Source organism: Berghia stephanieae, chromosome 7 (assembly GCF_034508935.2).
Source record: "Berghia stephanieae isolate SIO BIC M18660-M18661 chromosome 7, UCSD_Bste_1.3, whole genome shotgun sequence".
NCBI classification, from domain to species: Eukaryota; Metazoa; Mollusca; class Gastropoda; order Nudibranchia; family Aeolidiidae; genus Berghia; species Berghia stephanieae.
In genome coordinates, this window is record NC_088366.1 from 31,625,450 (window position 1) to 31,652,982 (window position 27,533).

General features: G+C 34.4%; 1 protein-coding gene across 1 annotated transcript; it reads left to right on the plus strand.

Moving 5' to 3' along the window:
- LOC144977067 (tonsoku-like protein) lies at positions 1 to 27,533 on the plus strand. Its single transcript, XM_078921808.1, has 19 exons — positions 1 to 288; positions 2,858 to 2,953; positions 3,614 to 3,785; positions 4,912 to 5,065; positions 5,942 to 6,078; positions 7,200 to 7,371; positions 8,844 to 8,952; positions 10,628 to 10,767; positions 12,954 to 13,100; positions 13,961 to 14,086; positions 14,407 to 14,647; positions 15,600 to 15,676; positions 16,191 to 16,271; positions 17,334 to 17,570; positions 18,464 to 18,578; positions 19,460 to 19,739; positions 21,768 to 23,650; positions 24,927 to 25,173; positions 26,399 to 27,533. The coding sequence occupies exons 1-19, from the start codon at positions 258 to 260 to the stop codon at positions 26,772 to 26,774; spliced, it is 4,821 nt and encodes a 1,606-aa protein (XP_078777934.1). The 5' UTR covers positions 1 to 257; the 3' UTR covers positions 26,775 to 27,533.

The window sequence follows — 27,533 nt, forward strand, 5'->3', positions numbered from 1 at the left end:
ATTGCCTATTTCCGTCGCGCGAATCTTGAGTCTTGAGTCTTCTCAAACTCAAAATCGGGTAAAAAATTAGAGAGTAAGAGCATTGATGTTGAAGTTTAATTACCACCTTTTGTTGGAATAAGTTGAGGATTTGAGACTGCTTTCTATTATTACTCAGGATAGTTGTTCAGGCTCGGCTCGGTTGTCTAGAATATTTGCTCATCATTGCAATTGCATCTCCAAATTTGTTTTTATTTTGATTGTGATCGACTCTGGATATGGATGCTGAAGATGGCAGGTTATTAGACAGTAAGTTACTAGGATCTAGAAGATACTTTAGAGAGATCCAAAATGTCGCATTAAACTTACTATCGACATTAATCTTCTTAACTGAAACGACATAAAAAGGAGATACAAAATAAAGGAAACATTAATTCGTCTTTACTGTTACTGTTTGTTGTTTTTGATTGATCGAGAGAGTGAGTGAAAGTGAAACAGGTGTGTTAGTGTTAGACCTATGTGTGTGTGTGTGTTTCAATTTAAATTCTGACTACTGGTTGTTAATTCTAGTTCTACCAATTATTTTATTTACAAATCTGTTTTATTTCTACAGAAATTTGAACAATCCATTAATAATTAATACAATACTGTCTTTCGCAATGTCACTGGTCTGGTGACGTCATATTTTATAAACTTTGGGAGGCCTTCCGAAAGATCCTACATCCCCAGTATTCTTGTTTTTTTTATAATGTTCTAGTAGGGGGTTGGGAGGAGGGAAACTTAAAAAAATAAATTTTAAAGTTTCCCCCCTCCCATACAAGAATACTGGGGATGTAGGAGTAGGAGGAGCTTTTGAAAAGCCTCCCTAAACTTTAAAATTTGGCATGTTACTGATACTGTTACAGTTCGTAGTATTAAAAATATAATATAATATAAGTAAGTAATTATAATAATAGTCAATCATTTTATTTATGAAACAGCTTTCTCAATAATTTCCATGTGACTAGCTGAGTTAATAAATATATTATATAATATAGTGTTATTCTTGATTTCTTATCTGTGCTTAGTCCTCGTGAGACACCTCTTATTAATATTGATATGTTTGAATAGATAGAAGAATTCTCCTACAACGATGGCCTGATTTCAATCGACTTGACTTTGTGACAGCCATGTAGAGCGTGGTCACTGAATGATCGCAAAACTCTGGACATTGTTTTGTGTCCATGGGTAAGGCAGTTTGCACATATATTATATCTCCATCCAACTCAGGTGTGGATGAGTGTCTGTTTTGTGTCTATGGGTAAGGCAGTTTGCACATAACTCCATCCAACTCGGGTGTGGATGAGTTTCTGTTATTGGACATTGCAAGAGTGTCAGTACAAAATTATGCCCGATTCGCGACCACTGTGTATGCAAAGGGAGCTTGTTTCTATGTGGCCTTATGGAGAAATATATGAAGATAGGCCCTGAACAAAAATTTTCCTTGAGGATAAAGTCATGGATTTTCATTTTGAAAATTGCAGCAAATAAACTCTCTCTCTCTCTCTCTCTCTCTCTCTCTCTCTCTCTCTCTCTCTCTCTCTCTCTCTCTCTCTCTCTCTCTCTCTCTCTCTCACACACAAACATACAAAACAATTTTAGTTCAATATAGGCATAGTTAATGTTTTGTTGAGACAAGATATGTCAAGATTACAATTACCTTTTGAAAATTAGAATTATAATTATTTTCAACAAAGGAAATTAGTGTTGTGGATTGATTGATCGTATTCCAAATGGAGTGCATATATACGCCCCAATAGTGTGATAAATCATCACAGCGTACCGTCGAATAATGAGAAAAATTATTACAGCGTACAGTCGAATAGGAACAACCTAAACATAAACAGCACCAAACAATAGGATAATTCCTCCTGAAGAAAATAAGACATAAATCATTAAAATCCGTCCATAATCAAATCTATGGAATTTTTTCTCATCACTCAAAAGTCCTATAAATTGAGTTACAGCTATTAGGCGATTTATCAGCTCACTGCTGGAGTGCCAAATGGACGTTTACCAACGTACCTAACAAGACGCAGTCCCTGCTGAGCGGAACAATTTTACTGATGTTTTATGTTGCTTTTAAGGGAAATTATCTTGGACCTGATTGAACCATTTTTCCATTTCATACAGTACGAGTTTTCTGTTAGGAGTTCTTTGTACTAGCACCCTGCCACACATCCAGTCATAGACCACACTTTACATTGCTTGATTTTCTGGCAAGACAAAACGCTACAGTACTGAGCCACCAAGCCACACACAAACTAGCATAGAGAGCATGGAATTTGAATTATTAACATATTATTTTCTATTAAGGGGAAGGTTGGCATTGAAACCTAATTCTCTAATTTTGACAGTAGGATTCTGTAGTATTACTAATAATATGCCTTTTGGGTTACATGCACCCCTTACCCATCTACTGATGTCAGGAGGTGCCAATTTTCCAGACCAATCGAGGTGTGGTCTGGATTAAAGTTAGGGTTGCAGGCTTTGTAAGTGTAAATTGAAAATGAGGTGGGGTGGGGAGTCCAATAAAACAAGTGGTGACGTACCAGATGTTAGATAAGCAATGATTTACCAAACATGCCTGGGATAAAGGCATAACTACCACTTATATATTTAATCAGATGTTAATGTTAACTAATCCCAATAGATTTTTTTGGTGGCCAAATTTGGCATTATTTGCATTTTAGATTAATTTTTAAAACTTTAAATTGATTGTTATTTGCTGTAATAGGCCTTGACAAAAATATGTTATAATGCTTTACTTTTGAATGTAGGACAATTTATTAAGATTGAGATTTTATTCAAATTTTATTATTTATTTCAAACTCTTCAGGATATTATAGAGACAAGTCTAAAGCTGAGGCCAAAGGCAAGCTTACTGAGGTTGCTCAAGTGTGTAACTGCATTGGAGAATTGTTATCAAAATATGGTATGTTTCGCTTTCTAACCAATTAAGTAGATAATAAAGAGCAGTTCACTCTGTTTAATCACTTCACTTACTGACTTAAGGTATATTTTCCGATTGCTCCCTCTTTAATTTTATTACCTATCTAAATTCCATCCACAGTTCACAGTCTTTTGCTATGGAAGCTAATGTCAGAATATCCCCCTTTGATTTTTTCAAAATAGAAAATGTTTTTCTGCATTTATCCACACTTTTTTTCAGAAGTGATATAACCCACTGGAATATTTTCTTGTTGTCTTTGTCAGTGATGGTGCACACTCCTTTTTCACCCCTAATTCTTTAACTTTAAAACAATTCCACAACCATTCTTCCTTTTTGCACCAAATTATTAATTTAAGATTTGTTTTTGGTTGACAAGTTGGAGACCTATCTTATACTTGCTTTTGTAAATATTATGTATTTTGTATGATAACAAAATTATTGTTTGTTTGCTTTTGTTCTATTTATTTATTCATTTGTTTGTTTATTTATTTATTTATTTATTTTTAAAAATTTGCTTATTTAATTCTTGCTTGCATATTGCGTATACATTTTAGCCTAAGAAAACATTTTCCCAGTTCTCAATACTTGTAGACATGAATAATCTCAAATTTTAAAAAGAATTATAACATTCCTTATCTCTAGGTCGTTATGAAGATGCAATCAAAGAACATACTCAAGAAAAACATTTATGTGAGGTTTTGCAAGATCCCATCGGTGAAGCAGTGGCTTGTCGTAAAATTGGAGAGTGTCACTGCGCCCTAGGACAATACACCCAAGCTCTTGAATTGCAGAAACGTCATCTTTCTGTTTCAAGGTTGTAGTATGAAATTGCTTACATTGATTAAAATGCTTATACAGGTTTATCTACATACATACATCTCCACATGTTTCAATTAATAGTTTTATACGTATCAAAATAAACACAACCATCAGCTGTCTGCATCATCATTTCTTAAAGAAACCTGATTGCAGTTGTAGTATGCAGGTCACTCTTTTATAACATATGTATACTGTAATAAGTAGGTACTTTTAAAAGCATATTTCATTTATTTGCATAACATATATGAGTTCTAGCTTGAATCATAGTTTTAATGAGTTTTGATTACGTGTTCATCTTTTATTTTCACTTTGTAAGACTAAGACAGGATTATTAACAATAACAGTATTATTTTGTTGATTATAAATTCAGTATAAAGCATAAACTGGAATTCAGAAGAAAAAAAATATAGAGGAAAAAAACTATTAGTATTGCACAAATCCTACAAAATTGATAAAAATTATAGATTACTTTTGATGTTATGTGGAGAGCATCTATATCTTTGATGTAATCTATTAAAAGAATATCGCCTTTAGTGGAAATTCCTGTGACTACGGTCTGAAATTCATGCAAGACAAATTTTGGGTTTGCATCCCTGCAATTTTTTAATTTTTTTTTTGCATATATGTAGTAGAACTTTTTGGTCTGGAAATAAATAGTCTGCATTTTTTATATTTTTAATTAAAAAGTAATTTAAAAATTTATTTTTACGTTGTAGGAACCCTGGACTTAGTAGACATAAGGATAAATTGCTCTTGAATTGACCTCATATCTCTACTGATAACATACCCTTTGTCCTTTTATTTGATGTGTGTAAGCTTGATCTATTGACTGTTCTATCACCTTCCTCTTTCTTTTTACTGGCTCTAAGACATCCATATGCCATAAGCACTGTAAAACCCTTGAAAACAAATAAAAACGTCAATTTAAAAAGAGATTGAACTTTTCTCTGTCATTAAATTGACCAATAATTCTATGCATTTGTTTTATATATATATATATATATATATATATATATATATATATATATATATATATATATATATATATATATATATATATATATATAATATATATATATATATATATATATATATATATATATATTAATTCTATTAAAAAGGGAATGTCAGAATAGTCTAGAAGAACAAAGGGCTTGGGCAACCATTGGAAGAACATACTTGTGCAAGGCAGAGTCAAGAAACTTGATGGAATCCTCATTGGCTAATAAACAAGCAGAAAAATCTTTTTTCAAGGCCCTGGAGGCGTGTGAGAAGGTGAAATAAAATTGGCATTATTTGAGAAGGTGGAATGTATTATTGTGGGTGATAATAATAATAATAAATGGCATTTATATAGCGCTTTACCTCGTCAAAGGCACTAAGCACTTTAGAGTGATATAAAACATAACATATTACGGTAAGACAAGTGTTGATGGAAAAGTGATATGAATTCAATTTAACAACAACAAAATATGATAATAGTATTGCAACTTATGACGTAAAAAGATAAAACTTTAAGCGAGATTTGAAAGTTGTCAACAAATTTGAGCATCTCATGTGTGATGGGAGAGAGTTTCAAAAATGGGGGGGCGAAAATTGAAAAGATTGTTCATCTATTTTACGCAAGGTTTGACAAGGATTGATTGGTCATTGCTATTGGGGTCATAGATGTTTAGAAGGTCTTTAATATAGTAGGGACTGTTAGCCAACTCTTTTCACCACAGGAAGCCAATGTAATTCATGGAGAAGGAGAGTTGCCGACGGGTATTTTTGGTTATTGCGTACAATGAGTCTGGCTGCGTTATTTTGAGCAACTTGAAGTTTACTCATTTTGTCTTTAGCAAAACTAATTTGGATAAAACAAGTGAATTAATTAAAAGTTCTGCTATATGCTTTGGTATTAAATGACAAATTTTGCATATTTTTAAAATTCTATGTACATAGATTGAATGGTGTTATTAAAACGATATTGATGTTGTTTGAGAAGGTGAAATAATATTTTATATTGTTTTAAAATGTAAAATGGAAGATGAAATAACATTGATTTTGGGCAGGTGTGCAAGAATTCAATATTATCATGTGTAGCATGGAAAGGCATTGCTGCCTTATACAAATTTGACTATTTACTTCTTTACACATTCTTTTTTTCAGGTGAAGACTTTGGTGCAACCTGCTGAATACATGGCAATGAAGTGTCGTGTGCTTCTCAACATTGGTCTGGTTTACGATAATAGACATGATGTCAAACAAAGCACTGATGCAATTGGCCGTGCTGTACTTATTGCAGAGTAGGAATATTTGCTAATGCTATAAAGTTGTATTAATGATCAAAGAAAACATGTTTATTCATGATATAAAAAATACAGCTTATTTAAATAATCAGTATAAAGGTCAGTTAATAGAAAAAGGACTTTTACAATGAACACCTTGAATAAGATAACATATTATCCCGTTTAAGCATTCAATGTACCTAGAAAAATGCTGTAAGACGGTGTGTATTTTTTCTCAGACAGCATTCAATTTTGCTATCATGCGGCACAATACCATAATGCTTAGACAAGTTTACCTTTTTGATTTGTGTATGTATGTGAGTGGAAGAGCACAATGTTTTTGTTATCCATTATCTCCATACCTTCTATCACATTGATTTATTTTCCTTTATGATTAAGTGATGCTTACACAAGTGTGTTGCTGTGTTGGAGCAGTACAGTCTTGGAATCATGCACAACATGAGTTAGTCTGAGGGTTCAAAGTAAAGTGCCTATTGCATACCTTGACAGAATGCTCTTTGGGAAGGCATTTTATGCAGTTATTTCAGTTTCTCCCCTCCCTCTCCCAACGATCTTTGGGTAACCCATGTCTCTTGGTGTGAAGCAATTGCTACTGCTATTTATAGCTATAGGAATGGATACATTCTGTATACATGGGTCCTAAGGCTCTGACTGACTACATTAATTTTACAAGTAATTAATTGTTGTATATGACGTGTTTCTATTGGTTTCCCGTTCAAACATATTCAATTCCTAAAGTCTCAAAGAATGATATAGAAATAATTATAGTTTTTAATATTCCTACTTCTTGATTGGTTTATCTGAATTTCAAAAATAAAAATTATGAAAATCGTTATGAAAAAGTTTTCATGCTTATCACTCAGTAAATAAGCCCCCTGATTTTCAAGTTAAAATCCAGATTTTTAAAGCCTAATTCTGTTTCACTATCATCAAAGATCTGTTGCTTTGACCTCTACTTTGGTATGTAGCCTTGTAGTCTAACTTGTCCTGCTATTTTAAATCTGACAAACGAAAACTGTCCTTGAATGCTGAAAAAGGTATACATCCCAATTCTCAAAGCCTGTAAATGACTGGTTCAACTTAAAAAAATACCCAATCTGTTTCTTTTATACTCACAGAAAACATCATTTAGATGCAGAGTTTCTGATGTGTCACTCTAGTCTGACCGTCATCTATCAGAACAACAGGAAGTACAACCAGGCACTGAAGTCTTGTCATCAAGGCATCAAGCTGGCCCAAAAACTACGTGACAAATTTCAAGAATGTGACCTTCTGATTACAATGGCGACTGTGAGTAGTTGAACAGAATTGAAGCTAGATAAAATGAAAGAGTGAGAATATCAATCTTAAAATTTTTCTTCATTTAATGTTGATAGACGTCTCTTTTCTGTAATGCGTTTTATGTTAAAATAATAAATGGTATCATGTAATTGAGCAATATTTCTTGAGGAAGGAAAGCTGCTTAAGGTTTTTAGTTGTTTTTATAAATGTCCTATTCAGACTATCAGAGCACCAAATGCAGTTTCCAGCTTATTTTTAGCACGATCACCAGTGTCAGTGTGATTTAGTTTATGGAATTAGATGATTGTCAATACATGGAATTGCTGTATCTGAAGTCAGTTTCAAGTTTAAACTAAAATTTAATGCGACATTGTAGCCGTGTTTTGCATCAATAAATCAAAATTATCTGTGATAGTGATAGCCAGTGCAAGCTTTGCATGAATATTTTTTAAAATGCAGTTTGATGGATTGTCTAGACCACTGTTCTTTAGTATTTGTATAGGCCTAGAGCCCAATCTTATGGGAAACAGTGCAATATGCAAGTGCTATTATTATTATTGTTATTATTATTATTATTATTATTATTATTATTATTATTATTATTATTATTATTATTATTATTATTATTATTATTATTATCATGGGGATGCCCTACTTGGAATCTGGACATTAAGACAGACATTGATAAACTAGAAATCATCCAGAGAGGGGTAGCTTAATTTGTTTCACTGAGGTCACCAGAGGAATGTGTAAAAAATACTGGAATCACTAAACTACAAACACATTAGGGACTGTTGTGGGAATCATCGACATGCCTTAAAACAATTTTCTTACCTTATAAAATGTTGTAGACATTATGAGAGCCTATTACACCTCCAAGTGAATACTCAAGACTCAAATACTTTGGATTACAATAAAAACATGTTTGAAACAAAATTAAAATTTGTAAACGTGTATATGAAACAATGTCAATAAAAAAAGACAATCCAAAAAGATCCGCTTGCCTCGACTTGGGATCAAACTTCAGATCCCCTGATTACCAGTCAGTGGTGTTATTGCACCACAGAGGTTATCCAATAGTTGATATGACTTAATGCCTATATTCTTCACAATATGGGGGCAATTCTAGTGGGTAATCTCTGTATATTTTGGAACTACAAATACATTTGAATAGTATAAAAGGCAAGGTGAACTAATTTATAGTGTCAACCCGAATTTCACTTTTTTGCTTCAAATTTCATAATTTTAAAGGTTCTAATTCTTTTTTTTGGATTGCATGGGGTAGTGGTCTGGTTCAGCCATTTTTTTTTTTTTTGGTTGAACCAATTTTCACTGTATTAACAGATATAGAAACATTCTTATCCCTTTCTCTTTTTTTTTTTCTTTTCTTATATTTTTTCTCTTCTTTTTTTATTTCAAGCTAGAATTACCAGTAACTTAGACAATGTGTGAAAATATTGTTTACTATTGATCAATTTCAGATTCGTGTGGCCATGAATGATTTCGTGGAAGGAAAGCATTGCTTAAAGAAAGCTCACAGGCTGAAAGTAGAGAGAGACGATAAAAATATAACCAAGATGTTCAAAATGGGTAAAATAATTGCAAGAAATCCTGTTGTCCTGTAGTTTAGCATAAAGTACTTGTGGCTATGTGGTCTTGTGGTGTGACACTCGCTTTCGGATCGAAAGGTCCTGGGTTCGAGCCTCGTTCAGTGCATAGTTGAGTCCTTAGAAAAAACTCTTTTACTCACTTTCTCTCACTGTACTCAGGTGTAAAATGAGTACCTGGTCGTTAACAAAAAAAAAAATGCAATTTTGTCTAACAGGTGTCATATGTCTCGTTCTACATATTAAGTGTTGCTGTTGGCCACAGACCCCTTGTAAAGTGCTTTGATCATGTTTATATAAAAGCTCTGTTTTTTTTGTTTTTTACTTAAAGAAAATAATTCCTCTTGAACAAATATTTCAATTCTAAACTTCTTTTACTCTAAACGACTGGACTGCATCCAGGATATCATTACTGGGTGCCTTTCTGCTTGCTTGCATTAAAGTAGTAGTAGTTGTCCTTCCAAGCCGTTAGGCCCATGGAGCCTGAGTTTATCCCAGTTTCTATAGCGTGAAACTGACAATAGCAATTGCTAACCCTTTGGATAGGACGCTAGTCTATCGCAAAGTACTTTCCACCAGATCTAAGAGATGCAGCTACCCAATCACTGCGGGTGGTTGGATGGGAGCATCACCCTTGAATCATATACCTATGATGTTCGCATGGGTGTACGGTCCGATAGTGATGTCGTTTCTTCTTCTCTTTACTAGCCTATCCTGCTTCTTTGGTTTGTGATTGTATTTTTGACAGGGGATATTTTTTTTTCTGTAAATCTTCTGCCTGTTTGTTCTTGGTTATTTATAATTTAGCTTATGATATCTTTAGGTTATGATTTTGATTTACATTTGTACTATTTTTGTTAGATTGCTTGTTTTTTTGTTTCAGCGGTCTCTCATATAACCTCAATTGTGTTGGAAGAGACCTTAAGCAACAAACAAACAAACAAAAATACCCAATCACTGCTGGATGGACAGGGGGGTTGGAAAAAAAATCTCGACTTCACCCGGGATCGATCTTGGTCTCTTTGCGTGTGAAGCGAGTGCTCAACCAATTGAGCTATGGGAACCCCCGCTTGCCTGCATTGCTTTCTATGTTTTTTTTCTTTCAAATATGTTGATGCAGGGGATCAAGCCCTGGGATTAGCATTTTCTAGCTTTTATTATACGTGCTCTTATCAACTACACCAGTGATGTTATAACACTTTTTTCTTTCTATATAGGTGGTTGAGGTTTTCATATTTCATAAAAAGTGTATTGTATTTTAGGAGGGATCATATCCTTCTCTACCTCCCTATTGCCTGTTGTCCTCTTCCATGCAGCTGTCTGTCCTTGTCACATAAAAACAATAAATTTTCTACCAAATTAAGCACGTATTATTGATCTGTACAGTTATTCTTTTAATCCACCGCTTATGTTAAAAGCCTACCAGTAATTCAAAGACTCTTGCATTGTTTCTGACACCAAGTATAGATATTACTTAGTAATGTTTATAGTTATTTCTGTCTATTTTAAAACTGATATCACTATTCATTATCAATATAAGTCAAGTATGCTTTTTTTTTTTTTGGTACCCATTTTAAGTGATTCAAATAACGGATAGATTTAACAAATATTGCTTTATTAAATAAAAATATGGTTTTTATTATTTGTTTTAAAAAAAGTCAACAAATTGCAAGAAGCCCACCAAGAGTTGGAGTCTAGGGAGGATGTTTGCGACAGATTTGAACATTATGAAGTTTTTGCTGATTGCCTAGCAGAATTGAGTTTATACAAGGATGCCATTGACTTCTATCTAAAAGTGGTGGGTTCTGTTTTTGATTGCTTGATTTATTAAAGAAATATTTGCTTTCAATTATAGTTCTTCACTTAGTAGTTGGAGATGAGCAGTGTGACGACAAGGGAGGGCGTGTGAGGGGGGGGGGGGGGGGGCTATATAGATTGGGTTAAAAAATTATTGAAATGGCAATTGATGACAAGAAAACAATTGTTTCATAACACTGGACATATTGTATTCCTGTATTTGTAACAAATTTTTGATAACTGTCAATATTCTGGCTATATTAGGAAAGGGATTCTGAAATAGATATTATTTTTATTTTTGTATATATGGATACATTCATAAAGCAAAGAAATAAAAGAGAACTTGTAGCTACCAACAATATATTGCCATCACAACTGTCAGATTCAATGGAAACTATAAGATTATAAGGATTTTGACTTTGATGAGTCATTCTTATTTCGTCTCATAAAAACATAGGTGGGAATTTCCCCCCTGAAATGAAAATCGGTTCCCGCTTCAAACCCGCTATTTTCAGTGATGATGATAATTTTCTGCCGATCACCATCATGAATTTTTATTAAATTTGACACCTGTGCTCAGTTTTTTGTAATTGGGTGATACTCCCTTTTTATGACATCAGCCTAGACAGACTGGCCCCAAATGTTGGACCAATGTGGTGATCTTGAAGGAGTATGATGAAGTCCAAAGGGAAGTGGAGGTGCAAGCTGGCCTTGGTTATTTTTTTCTCAATGTAGCTGTAGTATGTTAGTACAATCTAATAAGTGTTAACGTCCGTATTCGGATCTTCTCTTTTATTTTCTAAAAAAAAATTTGTTACAGCTTCTTTCTAATTGAAAAAAAAAAAGTATACTGCCAAAGTAGCCTACCATCTCCCCGCAAGTCTCTCTCTCTCTCTCTCTCTCTCTCTCTCTCTCTCTCTCTCTCTCTCTCTCTCTCTCTCTCTCTCTCTCTCTCTCTCTCTCTCTCTCTCATGATTTTAGTTACTCTTGGAATCTTCTACTATTTAAATAAGTCCCCCGTGTCTTTTTCTTTGGTGTTTTTACCTTTAAATCTAGAATTGTTTGACTATCCCATTTTTTTTCCATTTTACTGACACTGATATGATGCAATTATCATCACGTTATTTTCAAATTTAAAGGCATTAAAACCATCATCATCATCGTCGTCATCATCATCACCATCACCACCACCACAATCAGGTCACAACAACCACCATACCCCATCTTTATTACTACCACACCACCACACCATCATCACTAGTACCACAAGCACCAGAGCAATCATCATCATTGTCATCATCACAACTACCACTACATCAATCATTATGACTACTACTCACTAACCCCACGACCACCACATCACTCTCAATATTACTAACATAACCACTACCACCAAATTATCATCATCACTTTTGCAGCTGCAACAACTGACACATCCACCTTATCATCATCACAACTACCACTACCCCCATGGCACTACCATTAACATCATTACAACCACCACCACCACATCATCTTAACTGTAACCACTACTACAACAAATAACACCTTATCGACACTGTACCACTATTATAAACGCACACCTCATCATCAAAACGACTACCATAATACACCCAAATCAGCACATCACTACTACCATCAATACAACCACCACCACATTATCACTACTACCACATCTACAACCACCACTACCACCACCACCACATCATCATCATCACTACTACCACTAAATACTATAGCAACTGCCACCTTTCATCACTAGTACCACTACTACAATCACCACCAACACGTCATCATCACAAGTACCACACCACTACAACCACTAACACCCCATCATCAGCTCAGCTACCACTATTAAAACCGCCACCACATCACAATTACTATCACTACTACCGCCAGCAACAAACCATCAATCTTATCCACCACAACAATACAATCATAATTTTTTTCTGTTGTACTTTATATTATATTGATGATAGCAGTGAAAACAGTGGCTTTTGTTGTGAATCATAATTGCCACATACTATATGTGCCCATTAACCACCCCTAAAGTTAGGGCGCTCTGTGTCTTCGGTTCGATGGATTCACTTTTTTCCCTCTTAAATCAAGATTTTCAATTCCCACCTATGTAAGAGTAAAGTAGTGATTAAAAGACTCTTCCAATTTTGACAATGTTAATTTTTTCAGTTGATGAGTAACCAACTGTCTCTGGAAAAAAAGGCTGCAATCTATGTATCACTGGCTCAAACATACTCCGACACCAGGCAATACGAATCTGCTATTTTTTACTATAAAAAAGAATTGGAAGTGTGTCAGATTAACAACCCAGAACAGGTATATTCTCTCTGTCTTCATAGTCTTTGTATGTCTTTTCAGCTGTGTTGTGTATAAGGACTTGTGTGCATAATTTTTTATTGAATAGACTTACAAGGTTTTATTTTTACTCAAAATAAGTTTACACAATTTCTTAATATTTCACAAAGAGAGTGGTGGTGCGATGCAACTCCTGATTCAATAAGGTTTGAAAGTGCATTGTTACTACTGCTTTCTTGAAGATATCGGATGTATGTGCTATTAAAACTACACAGGTAATGAGAGCAATTGTTGTTTGATAGTAATGTAGTCTAAATTTTGAAAGGGTTTAAAGAAAATAATGGACATTAAAGACTACTATATTAGTGTTGCATTTTTTTAATACCACAGTCACTGTCACTGTCTTTTTTTTTTTTTTTTTTTTTTTGGTAGGAAAAGAATCATTCTACCCAACTATCAATTTTTCTTTTAAAAAGATACCCCAAACTGCTGCTTTTCCTCTGTAAGGTCTGGCAGAAATTACCATTGTCTTGTTCAAAATGTACAATTTTAGATGTGATTCAGAAACCAAGATAAACCCTTGAGCTTTGAATCTTAGGACTCTGTAGAATTTCTTATGAGAATTATTTGGTTATTCGTCTGATTTAATTTGGAATAATTTGATATTCATTCAGTGGATGCATTTAACATTGACTGGAAAATTTGAGTATAAATCAACCCTGTTCTATTGAATAGAAATCCAATCAAAATTTTTTAATTTGACATTGATTGTTTTTTGGTTTTTTTTGGGTTTTTTTTTTGGGGGGGGGGGGGGGGGGGGTAGGGGGGTATTTTTTAGTTTTGTTTGAGTTTCAAGTCTTTCAATCCCTTTTTTTTATTAGGCATGTCGCACATATTTGAATATTGCTGAACTGGAAGAATTGAATGGGAGCAAATACTCTGCTGTATGTAAAATCTACATGGATGCATTCAACTTGGCAAAGAAAGCAAAACATGTCAAGCTTATGGTGGGTACAGCTTTACTTTCTCCACCTCTTCCTCCTACTTCCCCTCCTTCACTGCCACCTTCTTGTTATTTTTCATATTGAACTTTGTTGTGTCTTAGGCTCAACTGTTATATACAGGGGAAAAAATCAATTTATTGTATTGTGACAATTTTAATTCCTTAATAATGTAATCTTAAAGAGGAATCGTTTATGATCATCAATCATGCTTTCAAGACATTCTACCGTTACCATTCTCTCATCAAACCATGTTGTTACCATTCTCTCATCAAACAATGTTGGACTTTCATACCTTTTAAATTTTACTCCACTCTTTTTTTTAGCTACGATCACTGAAATCTCTGACTGTTGTCCAAAGACTTTGTGAACAATGGAAGCATTTGGAGGAGACAGAAAGAACCCTAGAAACTGTGAAAAAGAAATATGGTGTTGAAGAAATAGGTGATGACAATTCACAAGAGGATGAAGAAGAAGAAGAAGACAGTGAGAGGCCTGATGATTTGCAACAAATAAATTCTGAAACGGTTGAAGCTGATCTTAGTTTATCAGACCTCACTGTTTCGGGTAAGAGTGTTTTCAGGGGTGGAACTAGCTCTGTTTTTTATTATTTTACTTAGGTTAAAGTGGTCAGATTGTTAGATTGGTACTTTGTATATTTAATCTTTTAAAAAAAACCGTACAGGACTAGTAATTATTGTGTCAGTATGAATTACTATTCTGTAGCTTTAATGGCAAAATAAAGTCAGCTGTTGGTGCATCCCATGTAGTATCAATAGAATTATTTATCTTGTAAATCGTTTCAAGTTTTTGTTCAAGAGATGAGTTCTTTTCTCATCTTCTTTTTTCTTCACCCAATTTAGATTAACTAAGTGAAACAACCAGCAGATTCCATCTCATTTCAATCAGTCCAAAAACACAAAAGTGTATATTTTCATTTCTATTGCCATTTCTGCATCTTTTCTAGTTTGTGAAGTTTTTTTCACATTCCAACTCTTGCAAATCTATACCCTATTACAGCAAATCAGAATTCCTACTGTTATAACGTCAAATGTGACAGCAATTTGATTCTGGCTTTAATGAGGCTCTAAGAAAGATTTGTGAAATAATTTAATTTACAAATAAATGCTTATATGACCAAATTAGAGCCACAATCTTTATTTTTAGCTTTCTATATGCCAATTTTATTTAAAAGGGTGGAAGTGATGCATTTTGAGTTGATACAATTTTTTAATTTTGAAAGTTGAATTTTTTATATTTTTTTTTTCTTCTCTTTTCATTCAGTTACTGATAGGTAATTGGGACGATTTAAGACTTGCAGAAAAGGCAATTGTTTCTGTTTCACAATTTTACAACCCCTGCTCTTTGACTTGTAGGACTTTTTAAAAAAATAGTTACTTTCCAAGAAATTCCCAATATTCAGATTATTCAATTAAGATAATTAACATCTTCCAGTTGAAGTTGTAGTTTAATGTATGATTTATAAAAATCTTCGTGATATTTTGTTGTTTTGTTTCAGAGGAATCCAGTGAGGAAGAGGCTGATGAAGGGAAAAGAAATGTCCGTGGGAAAGGAAAGAGGAGTGTTATTGCTAGGGTTGGTTTTTCTTCCTTTAATTCTATCTAATATCTCTTGCTTTGAAGTCATAATCTCTCTGATCATTCATCTGGTCAAAGGCAGACCTAACTGTTTTCACAAGTAGAGCAGTAATAGTAATGCAATCCAATGGAGCCTGAGTTGCATTGCTGTTGCTGCTTGAATTTGAGGGGAAAAAAAACAGTGGAAAAATAGGATAAAAGCTTGAATTTAATCCACAAGGGCAAACGATGTAAATGTTTCAATTTTCCCTTTTGTTTGTCAACTCATTGATGATGAATAAGACACTAAAGAGGAATGGAGTGTAAGATGAAAGTTATTCACCTTAACGACATCATGTGGGACATACAATTTTTTAATTGGATTATTCTCTGACAATTGACATACTCTTAAGCTGTGTGTTGCTTTTATATCTTTTGAATGTAGATATTTTAAAGTCAAGGGAGTTTATAATAAAATATTAAATGTTACCAATGATGTGTTTTTAATTTTCATTCTTATTTTTTTCTCTCAGAGGAATGAAAAGGGTGAAACACCATTGCATCGTGCATGCATTGAAGGCAATCTAAAGAAAGTGAAATCTTTGATCGATAAGGTGAGACATGATCAGAGTAGAGAAATTTGTGCCTTGTGAGTGTGACAAAGGCAGGAGTAAGTTTAGATATTTTATTTTGAGGCAGCACCAAATGGCTGCTTTTGTAACACTTTCACACAAAAAGACACCAGAATTTAATTATGAAAGAATTAAGCTGTCCCCTTGCAATTCTTCTCAAGCCAGTCTCTCATATTTTAAAGTCATTTGTAATAATTAAATCTTGAGAAAAAGATGTCTGCTGGATCATTTCTATAATGATCTCTTTTTGTGCCAAAGCGTTACAAAAATAATCTTCTGGCAAAGCATCATATGCATTTCTTTAAAGTATATATTTCCTGATGTCAGATTTTGGTGTCTCTAAACTTGCTTGAATGTTTGAACCAGAAAGATAATTTTTAAATTTTTTTAAAAATCATGAGCAGACTTGCCAGTCATACAAATGTATCCTTATAATGACTTGTGGAGGGACAAATTCAGATTTTTTTTTCTCTCAAATATTTTCTTTAAAAAATTTTACAAGAAAATTAGGGATATTATAATATTACTTAAAAATGGATATGGGAACTAATCAGTAACTCATCATTATGTTTTAAAGAATTTTAAACAGATAATTTAGTGAACAAGTGTGAAATGCATGCATTTTAATCTAAACCATTTCTTCTCTTTTTTTTTTTTTCTTTACAATCTCAGATTTTTTTTCTTCTTTTTTATATTGGGCAGCAGGACCAATAATAAAATGATATACAAGGTTGCCAATTTTCCGTATATTTACAGAATTCAGTAAGTTATTGAAATTAATCTTCAGTATATTTTCCAATCACCTGCTAAACGGTAAATAAAATAAGTACAAAATTTACTGGAGTTCAGCACTAGAAAGGGGTGGGTCCATGTGTTTGTGTTAAATTTCAGTAAGTTTTTGCCTCGTGAATTGGTAACCCTGGATATATATATATGATGAATTCTTGACTGTGTTTGTTTATAATTTTAAAGACATGGTGCATTTCTAATGATCATTAATTTTAAAATTTTTAAAATTGTTTGATTTAATTAAATTTTTTTCAGGGTCACCCCATCAACATCCGAGATTACTGTGGCTGGATCCCTCTGCATGAGGCAGCCAATCATGGTCATGATGCAATCGTGGAGCTACTTCTGGAGAAGGGGGCTTGGATCAATGATAGAGGAGGGGAGATGTGTGGAGGGGTAACACCTCTCATTGACGCAGCCAATTGTGGTAATCTGGAAGTCATGAGTGTTTTGATGAGGCATGGAGCAAGTCTCATGGCCAAGGATGACAATGTAAATTGCAGAGCAGCCAACTCCCTTTTTTTTTTTTCATTTTAAAAATACAAAAATTCAGACTTCTGTTTTCCAGCATATACAGATCTGTGTCTAAAGCCAGAAACTCATTATCATGATTGCGTGTAAAGCACCTTACGATATCAGGGCTAGAATGTTGTGATCATTGTCTCCCATTCTGTCATTGACCATGCTCATTGTTTGAATTTAAAACAAGATGAGACACAGTATTGCTGAGCTACTGTTGTCTACTGTTGAATTGACATGGCTGGACATTGATTGGGAGAGGATTATAATTTTAACATTAAGAATTTGTGTCCCAGTTATACTACATATTGCTAAAATCATTTCCTTACACTTTTTATTTGTTTTTTTATTATTGTACATTGCCAATGGCAGGCCTGTTTATTCTCAAACACATGCGGGTGGTTGGATGGGAGCATCACCCTTGAATCATATACCTATGATGTTCGCATGGGTGTACGATCCGATAGTGATGTCGTTTCTTCTTCTCTTTACTAGCCTATCCTGCTTCTTTGGTTTGTGATTGTATTTTTGACAGGGTATATTTTTTTTCTGTAAATCTTCTGCCTGTTTGTTCTTGGTTATTTATAATTTAGCTTATGATATCTTTAGGTTATGATTTTGATTTACATTTGTACTATTTTTGTTAGATTGCTTGTTTTTTTGTTTCAGCGGTCTCTCATATAACCTCAATTGTGTTGGAAGAGACCTAAAGCAACAAACAAAAACAAAAATTCTCAAACACAACTTGTTGTTTGTTGTTGTTGTTGTTAATGATGATGTAATTTGTTCAGATAAAAGTTATAGTTATCGACCATGAAAGGCCTAAATAAACTCTCGAACCTTCTAATTATTACATTTTTCCTCAGGGAAATACAGCTCTAGACTGCTTGCACTTGTGGTACAGCTCAAACTCTGACCATTTGTCGGCTTCAGAGTCATTCAAGTATAACAGCGTGGAGAAACTGTTACAGGATGCAACAGGTGTGCTTGATTTTAAACATTTAAAACAATTTCACAACTATTGTATTGTTTCATTGGTTCTAGGCCTTTCCAATAGATGTGAAATTGTTCTTGGACCTTGGCTGTAAATTACTACTTTCTTTAGAAATTGTCACCATTTACATACGTTTATTATTTTTCTATACAATACCCAAATTCTGTCTTTGATATATCGTTCCAATTAAATGGTTGTTCTCATTAAGCAGCATTGGTGTTACCAACTTCGACTGTACCTGGATTCATGGGTCATTTCTCATCTTAATTAATCACAGAGTCTTTCTGTATTTATCCCTACTGTGTATGAGCCAAAAGCTTATTGTGTCATATTTTCACTTAACTGATAAGTTCTTCAATAATGTAAAAACATATTAGTTGTCAGAAGAGGTGAAATTCGAAGATTCAAGACCAGTACTGTTTTGGGGATGGAACACCTCCCTCCTATTTACTTTTGAGTTTCATTCTCCATTCCTCTAGTTAAATCATCAAATAACTTAATACTGAACTGCGATGCCCCTGAGAAATGCCCTCTCCCTGGTTTATCTACTAAGTTGAAAAGTTTTATTTAAAATACTTACTTTATTAACATAGGACATCCTCACCATAAACACTTTCAAGTTCATTAAGAATTTCCTGGGGATTTAGCCCTGTAGATTTCAAAAATTGAATTACAGCATTTACCTCCCCATCCTCTAACTTTCAAGGCGGGTGGCCATATTTAAAATATTGCGTACAATAAGTGGGCAGCATTGCTCTCATGATGTTTTGGGGGAATACCTTGAAGGAAAGTTCAACCTCTGATTATTGATTTATTCATTCATTCATTCATTCAATCATATTTATTAATTTATTTCATCTGTATGAAGGTAAAAATGCTAGTGGAGCAAATGGAAAAGTACCAAAATCCAATCACCAAAAAGGATTAAATGTGAAAGTCAATTCATCAGTATCGTCATCATCAACAACAACAGAAACAATGTTAAAACCCCCAGCTGTGCATTTGTCACAGCAAACAAAACGTTCAAGTGTGAGAGACAGAAGCAAGCGACTGCCTGATTTGGAAGATGTGCTAGAGGAGGTAGAAATAAAGTCAACTGCAACAGAGAAGCCATCCTTTAAGGAACGTCTTTTAGAGTTAAAAGAGAAGTGAGTTAATGAAAAACTGTGTGTGCATGTTCTAAAGATAAATTATTTACAAGGAAGGTTGTATGCTGGAAACTCATTTTGCAATGAGATATCTCAGTTCATTCTGTCCTATGTCTCTCGAATAGGTAAATGACTCTGTGTTTGACATATCAATCCCCATCTTCTCATTCCAAATTTTCATGTATGTCTTGCTTTTCATCTTCCCATTTGATTTTTAAATTTGTCCCTAGGCAACAATATGAGGGGATAAAGGAAAGGCATAAAAGGGCAATAAAGATCATTTTGGGTCAATTGAATTTGCTTTGTTATAATATTCCTTAATTATACTTCTTTCAATCTATGCAAGGAAGTTTTGTTTTTTTTAAAATCCCTGTGGTAGCATGATCCCTGTGATTACAAAGCGTTTATATATACCAATGAAATGCACCACTTCTTTCAATGAAGATTCAACATACATATTGAAATCTGGTGTCAAACTTTATTTCAAAATTGAAAGATGAATCATTTTGCTTCAAGATGAATCCAAATTCAAACTGGTAGTGGAGTAAATGAAATCACAATACTCACAAATGTAGAGGTAGGGTCAGTTTTAAAAAAGCACAAAATTCAATGAGAAACAGTGTTTGGCTGCAACTTACTTCAGTACTTTGTATGATCTCCATAGGCTTTTATCCCAGTGACTTCCCTATAGGTTGCTGTGCTTGAATTGATTTTGCAAATGGCAGCTCACAATATAGCGCTCTTGACTGAGAGTTGTCGACCGCTTCTTTGTCTATTGCCAGTGGTTTCAATTTCTTTTCAGCAACGAATGAGACAGCTTTTTGTTGTGTGAGAATAGTTTAGCCGTAATGCAATCTCTCTTTGTGACATATAGGCCTCCGCCATTCCAAGGGCCCGTAAATGCCTGTTTGCTTAATCTAAGCATCTTGTATTAGTTGAATGTGAATGAATAAAAGTCTCATTTTTGTGGTTTTTTTATACCCATGATTAATACTACTAAACAAATTTTCGTTCATTTCTTAGCAGCCGATCAAGTTGCATGTGCTACATGCCTTGTTTTGAGCTTTTGCACCTCAACGCAAACTTTCCATTATTAAAAATCAAATTTTTATGTTGTTGTGATTATTTATGGTTTTTCAACCGCGATGAGATCTTTTTAAACACGTGTTTGTTTTTTTAAAAATCAAGGTTGAGTTGATAGCTTTACAATTGTGCGTTACTTTTGTGCATCAGTGTAGTTTCCATTGCATTTACTTCTACTTACCTGAGTTTGTGGATAATCTTCCAATCTTATATATATTTTTTAAAATTTTCCATGATGATGAACCTCAGTCCTATTTCTTTTTTCAGAATATTCTGACATTTGTCTTTGTTTATAGCTGTGCTGGCAATGAGGCAGAGCTTTGTTATATATAAAATCAAAGTCATATTTTTGCTGACATAGTGTTCTGTTTTTTTGGGGCTGATACCTTAAATTTTTTTATATAGTTCTGTGATGGGTCTTTTTTAAAAAAATAATTCTTATTGCATTTCTATCTGTTCTTTCAAAAATATTTAAATTCTTTAATTATGATGTTTGGAAACTGCAGCCTTATCTTACTTTTTTTGTTGTTGTTGATAGTTCTATTCCTCCTTTATTTGCGGGTGGTAGGATGGGAGCATCACCCTTGAATCATATACCTATGATGTTCGCATGGGTGTACGATCCGATAGTGATGTCGTTTCTTCTTCTCTTTACTAGCCTATCCTGCTTCTTTGGTTTGTGATTGTATTTTTGACAGGGGATATTTTTTTTTTCTGTAAATCTTCTGCCTGTTTGTTCTTGGTTATTTATAATTTAGCTTATGATATCTTATGGTTATGATTTTGATTTACATTTGTACTATTTTTGTTAGATTGCTTGTTTTTTTGTTTCAGCGGTCTCTCATATAACCTCAATTGTGTTGGAAGAGACCTAAAGCAACAAACAAACAAAAAACCTCCTTTATTTACAATAAAAGTTTGGTCTTTTTTTGTTTCCTTTCCCAGGAGACTGTCTAACAAATCTACTAAGCTTTCCAGGCCATCCAGAGATGAGCGAAATAAACCGAGTAATCCAAGGCACTTGCATGGAAACAGTAGTAATAACGATTCAGTTGACTTTGAAGATTCTAATGAACCAGATTTACATGCACACTCTAGAAAGCCAGACTCCAATCTGTGGAATAATGCAACAGAAGCATATCGACAAGTTATGGAATCGATGAGAAGTTCTGCCCAGTCACGAGTTGAAGCAGAGGATGAGGATAAGGACAACAGTGAGAACAGTGATGATGAAGAATATGCTTGTAAGAATAAAAAAAGTAATGTACCTTATATGGAAAGCAATGGGGATGTCGGAGATGATTGGTTAGTTAACGATATCGGAGATTTACCAAAGTCAAAGGGTAAAAAACGGAGTTGTGAAATAAACAGTATCCTTTCTGGCAATCATTTAAGATCTAAATCCACCAGAAATACTTTGAAGAGAGCTCGATATAACCACAGTCATGGGCTTGATGCTCCATTATTATCAATAGCATCATTAGAGACTGATAAAGAGTCAACTTCACTCTCCAAAAACTCAGGAAATCTTTTAGATGAGATGTTTGGGCTTGATAGTGATATTGAGGACACTGATGTCTCCATTCCAAACCCTTCCAAAAGTGTAACAAGTTTATCCATAGAAACGAGCAGTCACTCTAAGGATAAGGGAGAGACTGGATTAGGTCAGTCTGGTGCCACAGATTTTTGGGAATCAGATGGTGATGATGACTTGTTAGCAACATCCATCATGTATGAGAGTTTAGTGATGGATAATACTGACACTGTGTTCAGAAATGGAAGAGGTGATGAAAGCAATATCACTTCCTTGAAAAGTAATTCATCTGTCAATTTGCATCAAGATTGTCGTGTATCTTCATCATCATCGTCAGTTGACGAGCCTAGACAGCAATATACCATGAACCCTATAAAAACAAGTCACCCGTCTACCAATTTGATTCATTGTTCAGCAATGTCTTCTTCATTTTCTCAACAAAAAGATCATTCTAAAAACATATGTCAACCGGCTGAAAATTCACAGAAAAAATATGTCAATTCCCCTCAAGCCCCAGAAGTTAAGAAGCTAAAATTTAGTATTAAAGTGAATATTGAAGGAAAAGTGCTTCTTGTTCCCATTTATGAAAGTGATGAAAACAAAACAATGGCTTGGCTGGCTCAACAAACAGCTGAGCGTTATTTCAGTTCATTTTTTGTGTATCCTGTTCTCACTCTAAAAACCCCTGATGGAATTATTTTAGGTCCTTCTGATCCCATTGGCTCCTTCATGAATTCTATATCAGAACTCCATGCTGACGTAAGGGCTTGGAACAAACAATCGGCTGCAGAACGATATGAGAAAGTCTGTGAGGCGTTCTATGAGGACTGCAAAGCTAATATCAAATCACTGCTTCAAAATATTGGACGGGGAAATAACAAACTCATTTTGAATGACTTAAGTCTTGGATTACGTCCCTTGCTGCCGATATTTCAGGCTTTAGATGGAGAGCGTAGCTTGATTGAACTGAGGCTGACTGGAAACCGACTGTCTGATTCTGGAATTTCATCCCTCACCAAATTATTGTCCAGCTTGCCAAATCTCAAGGTGCTGGTTCTGGATTCAAACGAATTGACACTGGAAGGATTGGAATCGCTATCATCTTTTGTACATACTGGGTCAGGTCTTCAGTTACTAACAGAATTATCCCTTAGCTACAACTGTCTGACAGATAAGGCAGAGGCTCCAATCAAGACTTTGTTGAAGAACCTGCACAGTTTGACAAGTTTGAAACTCGCTGCCTGCTACCTGACCTCTGACTTCTTTTCACCTGGATTGTTACAAGTCCTGGGAGGTGAGTGATCTAAAAGAATTCTGTATTATCTTTATTAAGTATTTTATGCTAAATGGATAGATCTACCAAGCTTCCTGTTTACATAAAACAAGGAGATGTAGAAATAAAGAGGAGGGAGTCCGGATTAGCTTAATTGGTAGAAAATTGAATCACACAGGACAAAAGACTTGCAATGAATATTGGTAGAAATCGGTTATTTTTTCACCCACCAGTGATTAAGTAGCTTGTGGTGTGGGATTTGGTGGAAAGTACTTTGCAATAGACAGAAGAACAATCCAAATGGGAGCAAGCAATTGTTACTGTGAGAGTTCTTTTAGCTCATTATTGTGGAGCATTCACTTCACATGCAAAAGGACCAATATTGATCCATGGAGCAGTCGAGATTTTTTTCTGACCCCACTGTCAACCCAACAGTGTTTGGGGAGCTGGGTGGAAAGATTTTTTTGTTAGACTAGCATCCTATCAAAATGGTAGCAAACAACTGCTCTTGTCCGTTCAACACTATAGAAACCAGGATAAACTCCGGTTCCATGGGTGAAATAACGGCTCTGAAGGACTACTTTTTTTTTTCAAATTTTTACTGTACTTATTTCTACATGATTCAAAATAAATCACCCGAAGTCCCGAATATATCTTCTCTTGTAGCAAACTTTTCTTTTTAACACTTATTATTGAATCATTTTCTTCTGTAGTTGGAGTCCAATTATCACTTCTGCTAATTCAGTCTGCTAATCGGCCCTCATGGTTTTAAGGAACTACTTCTAAGAGTGTGGATAGAGATTCAAATAATCAAGACAGAAGGAATACTAGATTCCTTGATCAGTCTCAGCACTATGATTAGAAAAACCGTGATGATGATGAGAATTTTATTTGAAAAGAACTTTTCTAAATTAGAATTCCAGCTTAATTGTTAAAAGAATTTTTGTAATTATTTGAGTCAATGATATGACACAATCATACCATACCATATAAAATGTCAACTATCACATTTTTAATATGACTTGAAATGTATCAATCCTTAAATGGCAAAGCTCAATTTAACCTTTAGATGAAATCATAACTAGAGAGCAGCAACAGTTATGCAATGTCTGTCACTGCTATCTCAGTAGAAATGGTTAAGTATATAGTTATGATCAGACTAAACAAAGAGAAGGATTAGGATTTGAAAGAAATTCAGTCCCGCCTTTAAAACCTTAAGCTTGGACAATCAGTCTTGATTGTTTAAAGAAAGTAATAACAGTCTACAATTTAGATCTCTTTTCTCTCTCTCTCTCAGGTTCCAGCATGGCCACACTGACTCTGTCAGAGAATCAGTTCTCAAGACAGAGTATCCTTCAAGTGCTGAGTTCAGTTTCTAACAGTCTCATAGACCTTGACCTCTCGCAAAGTTTTTCAAGCCATGACCTTGACCTTGGCTTAGACAATATGCTCCAGCCTGTATCGTGCGTGAATGACAGTATTCTCCAATCTCTCTCGTTGGTTGGCTGTCATCTGAGCAAGAGTGATGTGTTAGTTGTTAATAGGTAAGATGAAATTCATGTATTGAGGATGTCAGTTAGAAGTGCCCATTATGATTAATAATAATAATGATAGATTAATGTGCCAGGTGGTTGTCTTCATGCTAAACTCCAAAACAGATTTTTTTACTGGGTGGGTTCCTGACCTCCCATAGTGGGTAGGGAGGCACTTATTGTGTCTTCTATCCCTCTTATCTTTTTTCCAACATGCTTTCTGTCTGGCCAGATACCCTGGCTGGAAGGGAAACAGTCAAATGTATAGTTAAAGTTTTGGGAGATGATATTTTTTGTCTTGTAAATCATCTCTCTCTCTCTCTCTCTCTCTTATGCATTGTTTTATGTTTTGTTTAGGTATTTTATACGATTTGTAAACATTTGAGTGTGTTCCTCTTAGTGGTAACCTGTGCTTGTGTCAGGATGAGACATTTAGGTGATCTCAAACTAAGTACACTGAGAGTATGCTCTTGGAATCTACATCTGTTCCCTATTTGAATAATTCCCCTTTGTCTTTCTTTTTCTTGGGTACTTTAATTGTAATTTTAAAACTTCTAACTATCCCATTTTCTTCCTTTTTACTGGCGCTGATATGACCTTACTGTGTTTCAAGCGCTGTAAAACCCTTAAAAACATAAAACAAACATAAACACAGTTTTTTAAAATGTCAAAATAATTGGGTTTCCGCCTAAGCTCGTACTTGTCAAGAAGCAAGGATGTCAGACATACAAGTGGAGTGGCACTCAGGCAAAATGCCACATAGTACACTCAAATCTGCTACATCTAACGATGCTCTCTGTACCTCTCTCTGCTTTAGACATCCAAGTAAATGTATTTCTAAAAAATAATAAAATAAACAAATTGAAGAACAACCAAAACACGACAGAGAAAAAAAAATAAAGCGATTAAAACATGGGTACTAAAATTTGACAGAATGAAAAATCTGCGTACATACAGCTAATTTTCATAGCAGAAAGTAGTCTGGTTTTCTCTGACGAGGATACACACACATACATAAATTTAATGTTTTTATTTTAACTCTCTGGAGTTCATATGCATGGAAAATCGAACAAATTTGAACTCAGAGTTTAAATGAAACCTTAAGAATTCTAAGCTTCACCATGAATCTAGCCTTTGTATTCATTACAGATTTTTTTGTACAAATTTTCATAGCATTATTAAAGGAACAGCAAAGTTTGAGCTGGTTATTTTTTGTGCTTTTATTTACTTCTTTCAGATTGCCAGCCTTGATTTCAAGCCTGAGCCATCTCAACATCTCCCAGAATAGAAACATTGACAACACATCCCTACAGAAACTGGTCTCAATCAGTACATGTGCTCAAAGTAATTTACACACCATCATAGCACGTGGTTGTAGCATTAGGTCACCCCTCGGGGATGAGCTTTTGGCTTCCCTCAAACTGAAACTTCAAAGTAATGTACCTTTTGTAAAGTTGGTGTTTTCTTGTCGGGGTTTGACCTCAGCAGAATCTGATTTGCTTTCCCAAGTTTGGATTGGAAAATGGAATGAAATGGGGAAAGTGAAAGCCTCGGGGATGATTGTGGATCTCTCAGTGCTCTCATTATCTCTTATTGACGATGGATTTTTCTAGATATTTGTGATTTCCTAGTTGCTGTAAAGAAAAAATATATACACATTTTTAGAGATCAAAATTTTCATATAGTGTATTTTGTTCGGTTTAAAATTATTTAATTAAATTAATCATCTCTCTGTTATATGTTATTATGTTTGTTGTTTTGAGTGTATTCCTCTTAGTGGGATCATGTGCTCGTGTCTGGATGAGAATTTTAGGTGATTTCAAACTATGTACAATGATAGTATGCTCTTGGAATCTATACCTATTCCCTATTTGTACCATTCCCTTTTGTCTTATTTTTTCTAGGCTAGGGTGCTTTAATTGTAATTCAAGAACTTTTATACTATCCCATTTTCTGGCGCTGATATGACCTTAATGTGTCGCAAGCGCCGTAAAACCCTTAAAAACAAACAGACATACATACCCAGAGGTTTTACTGTATAATATATAGCAAAAAAAAGGAAAGTAAAAAAAATCGGGTCCAGAGAGGTCAATGCCACTATACAGAGTTGTAGTTATTCAGAGGTTGCACTGCATCTGGTAAAGGCAGTGTCCTCTAGTTTCGTTTGTGGATACACGTTCGTGGGCGTCTATGTGTGGGTACATGTTCCTGTTTCTATGTTTTTCCAAATGTTGAAAACATTTTTTTCCCTTTATCAATGAACATGTGATAGTTGATAAGATAGATCATGAGTTGATGTACAGTAGTGATTGTTATTTACTTTTGTTGATGACATTATTGATTAAATATACAAAATGCTATACCTTAATTAA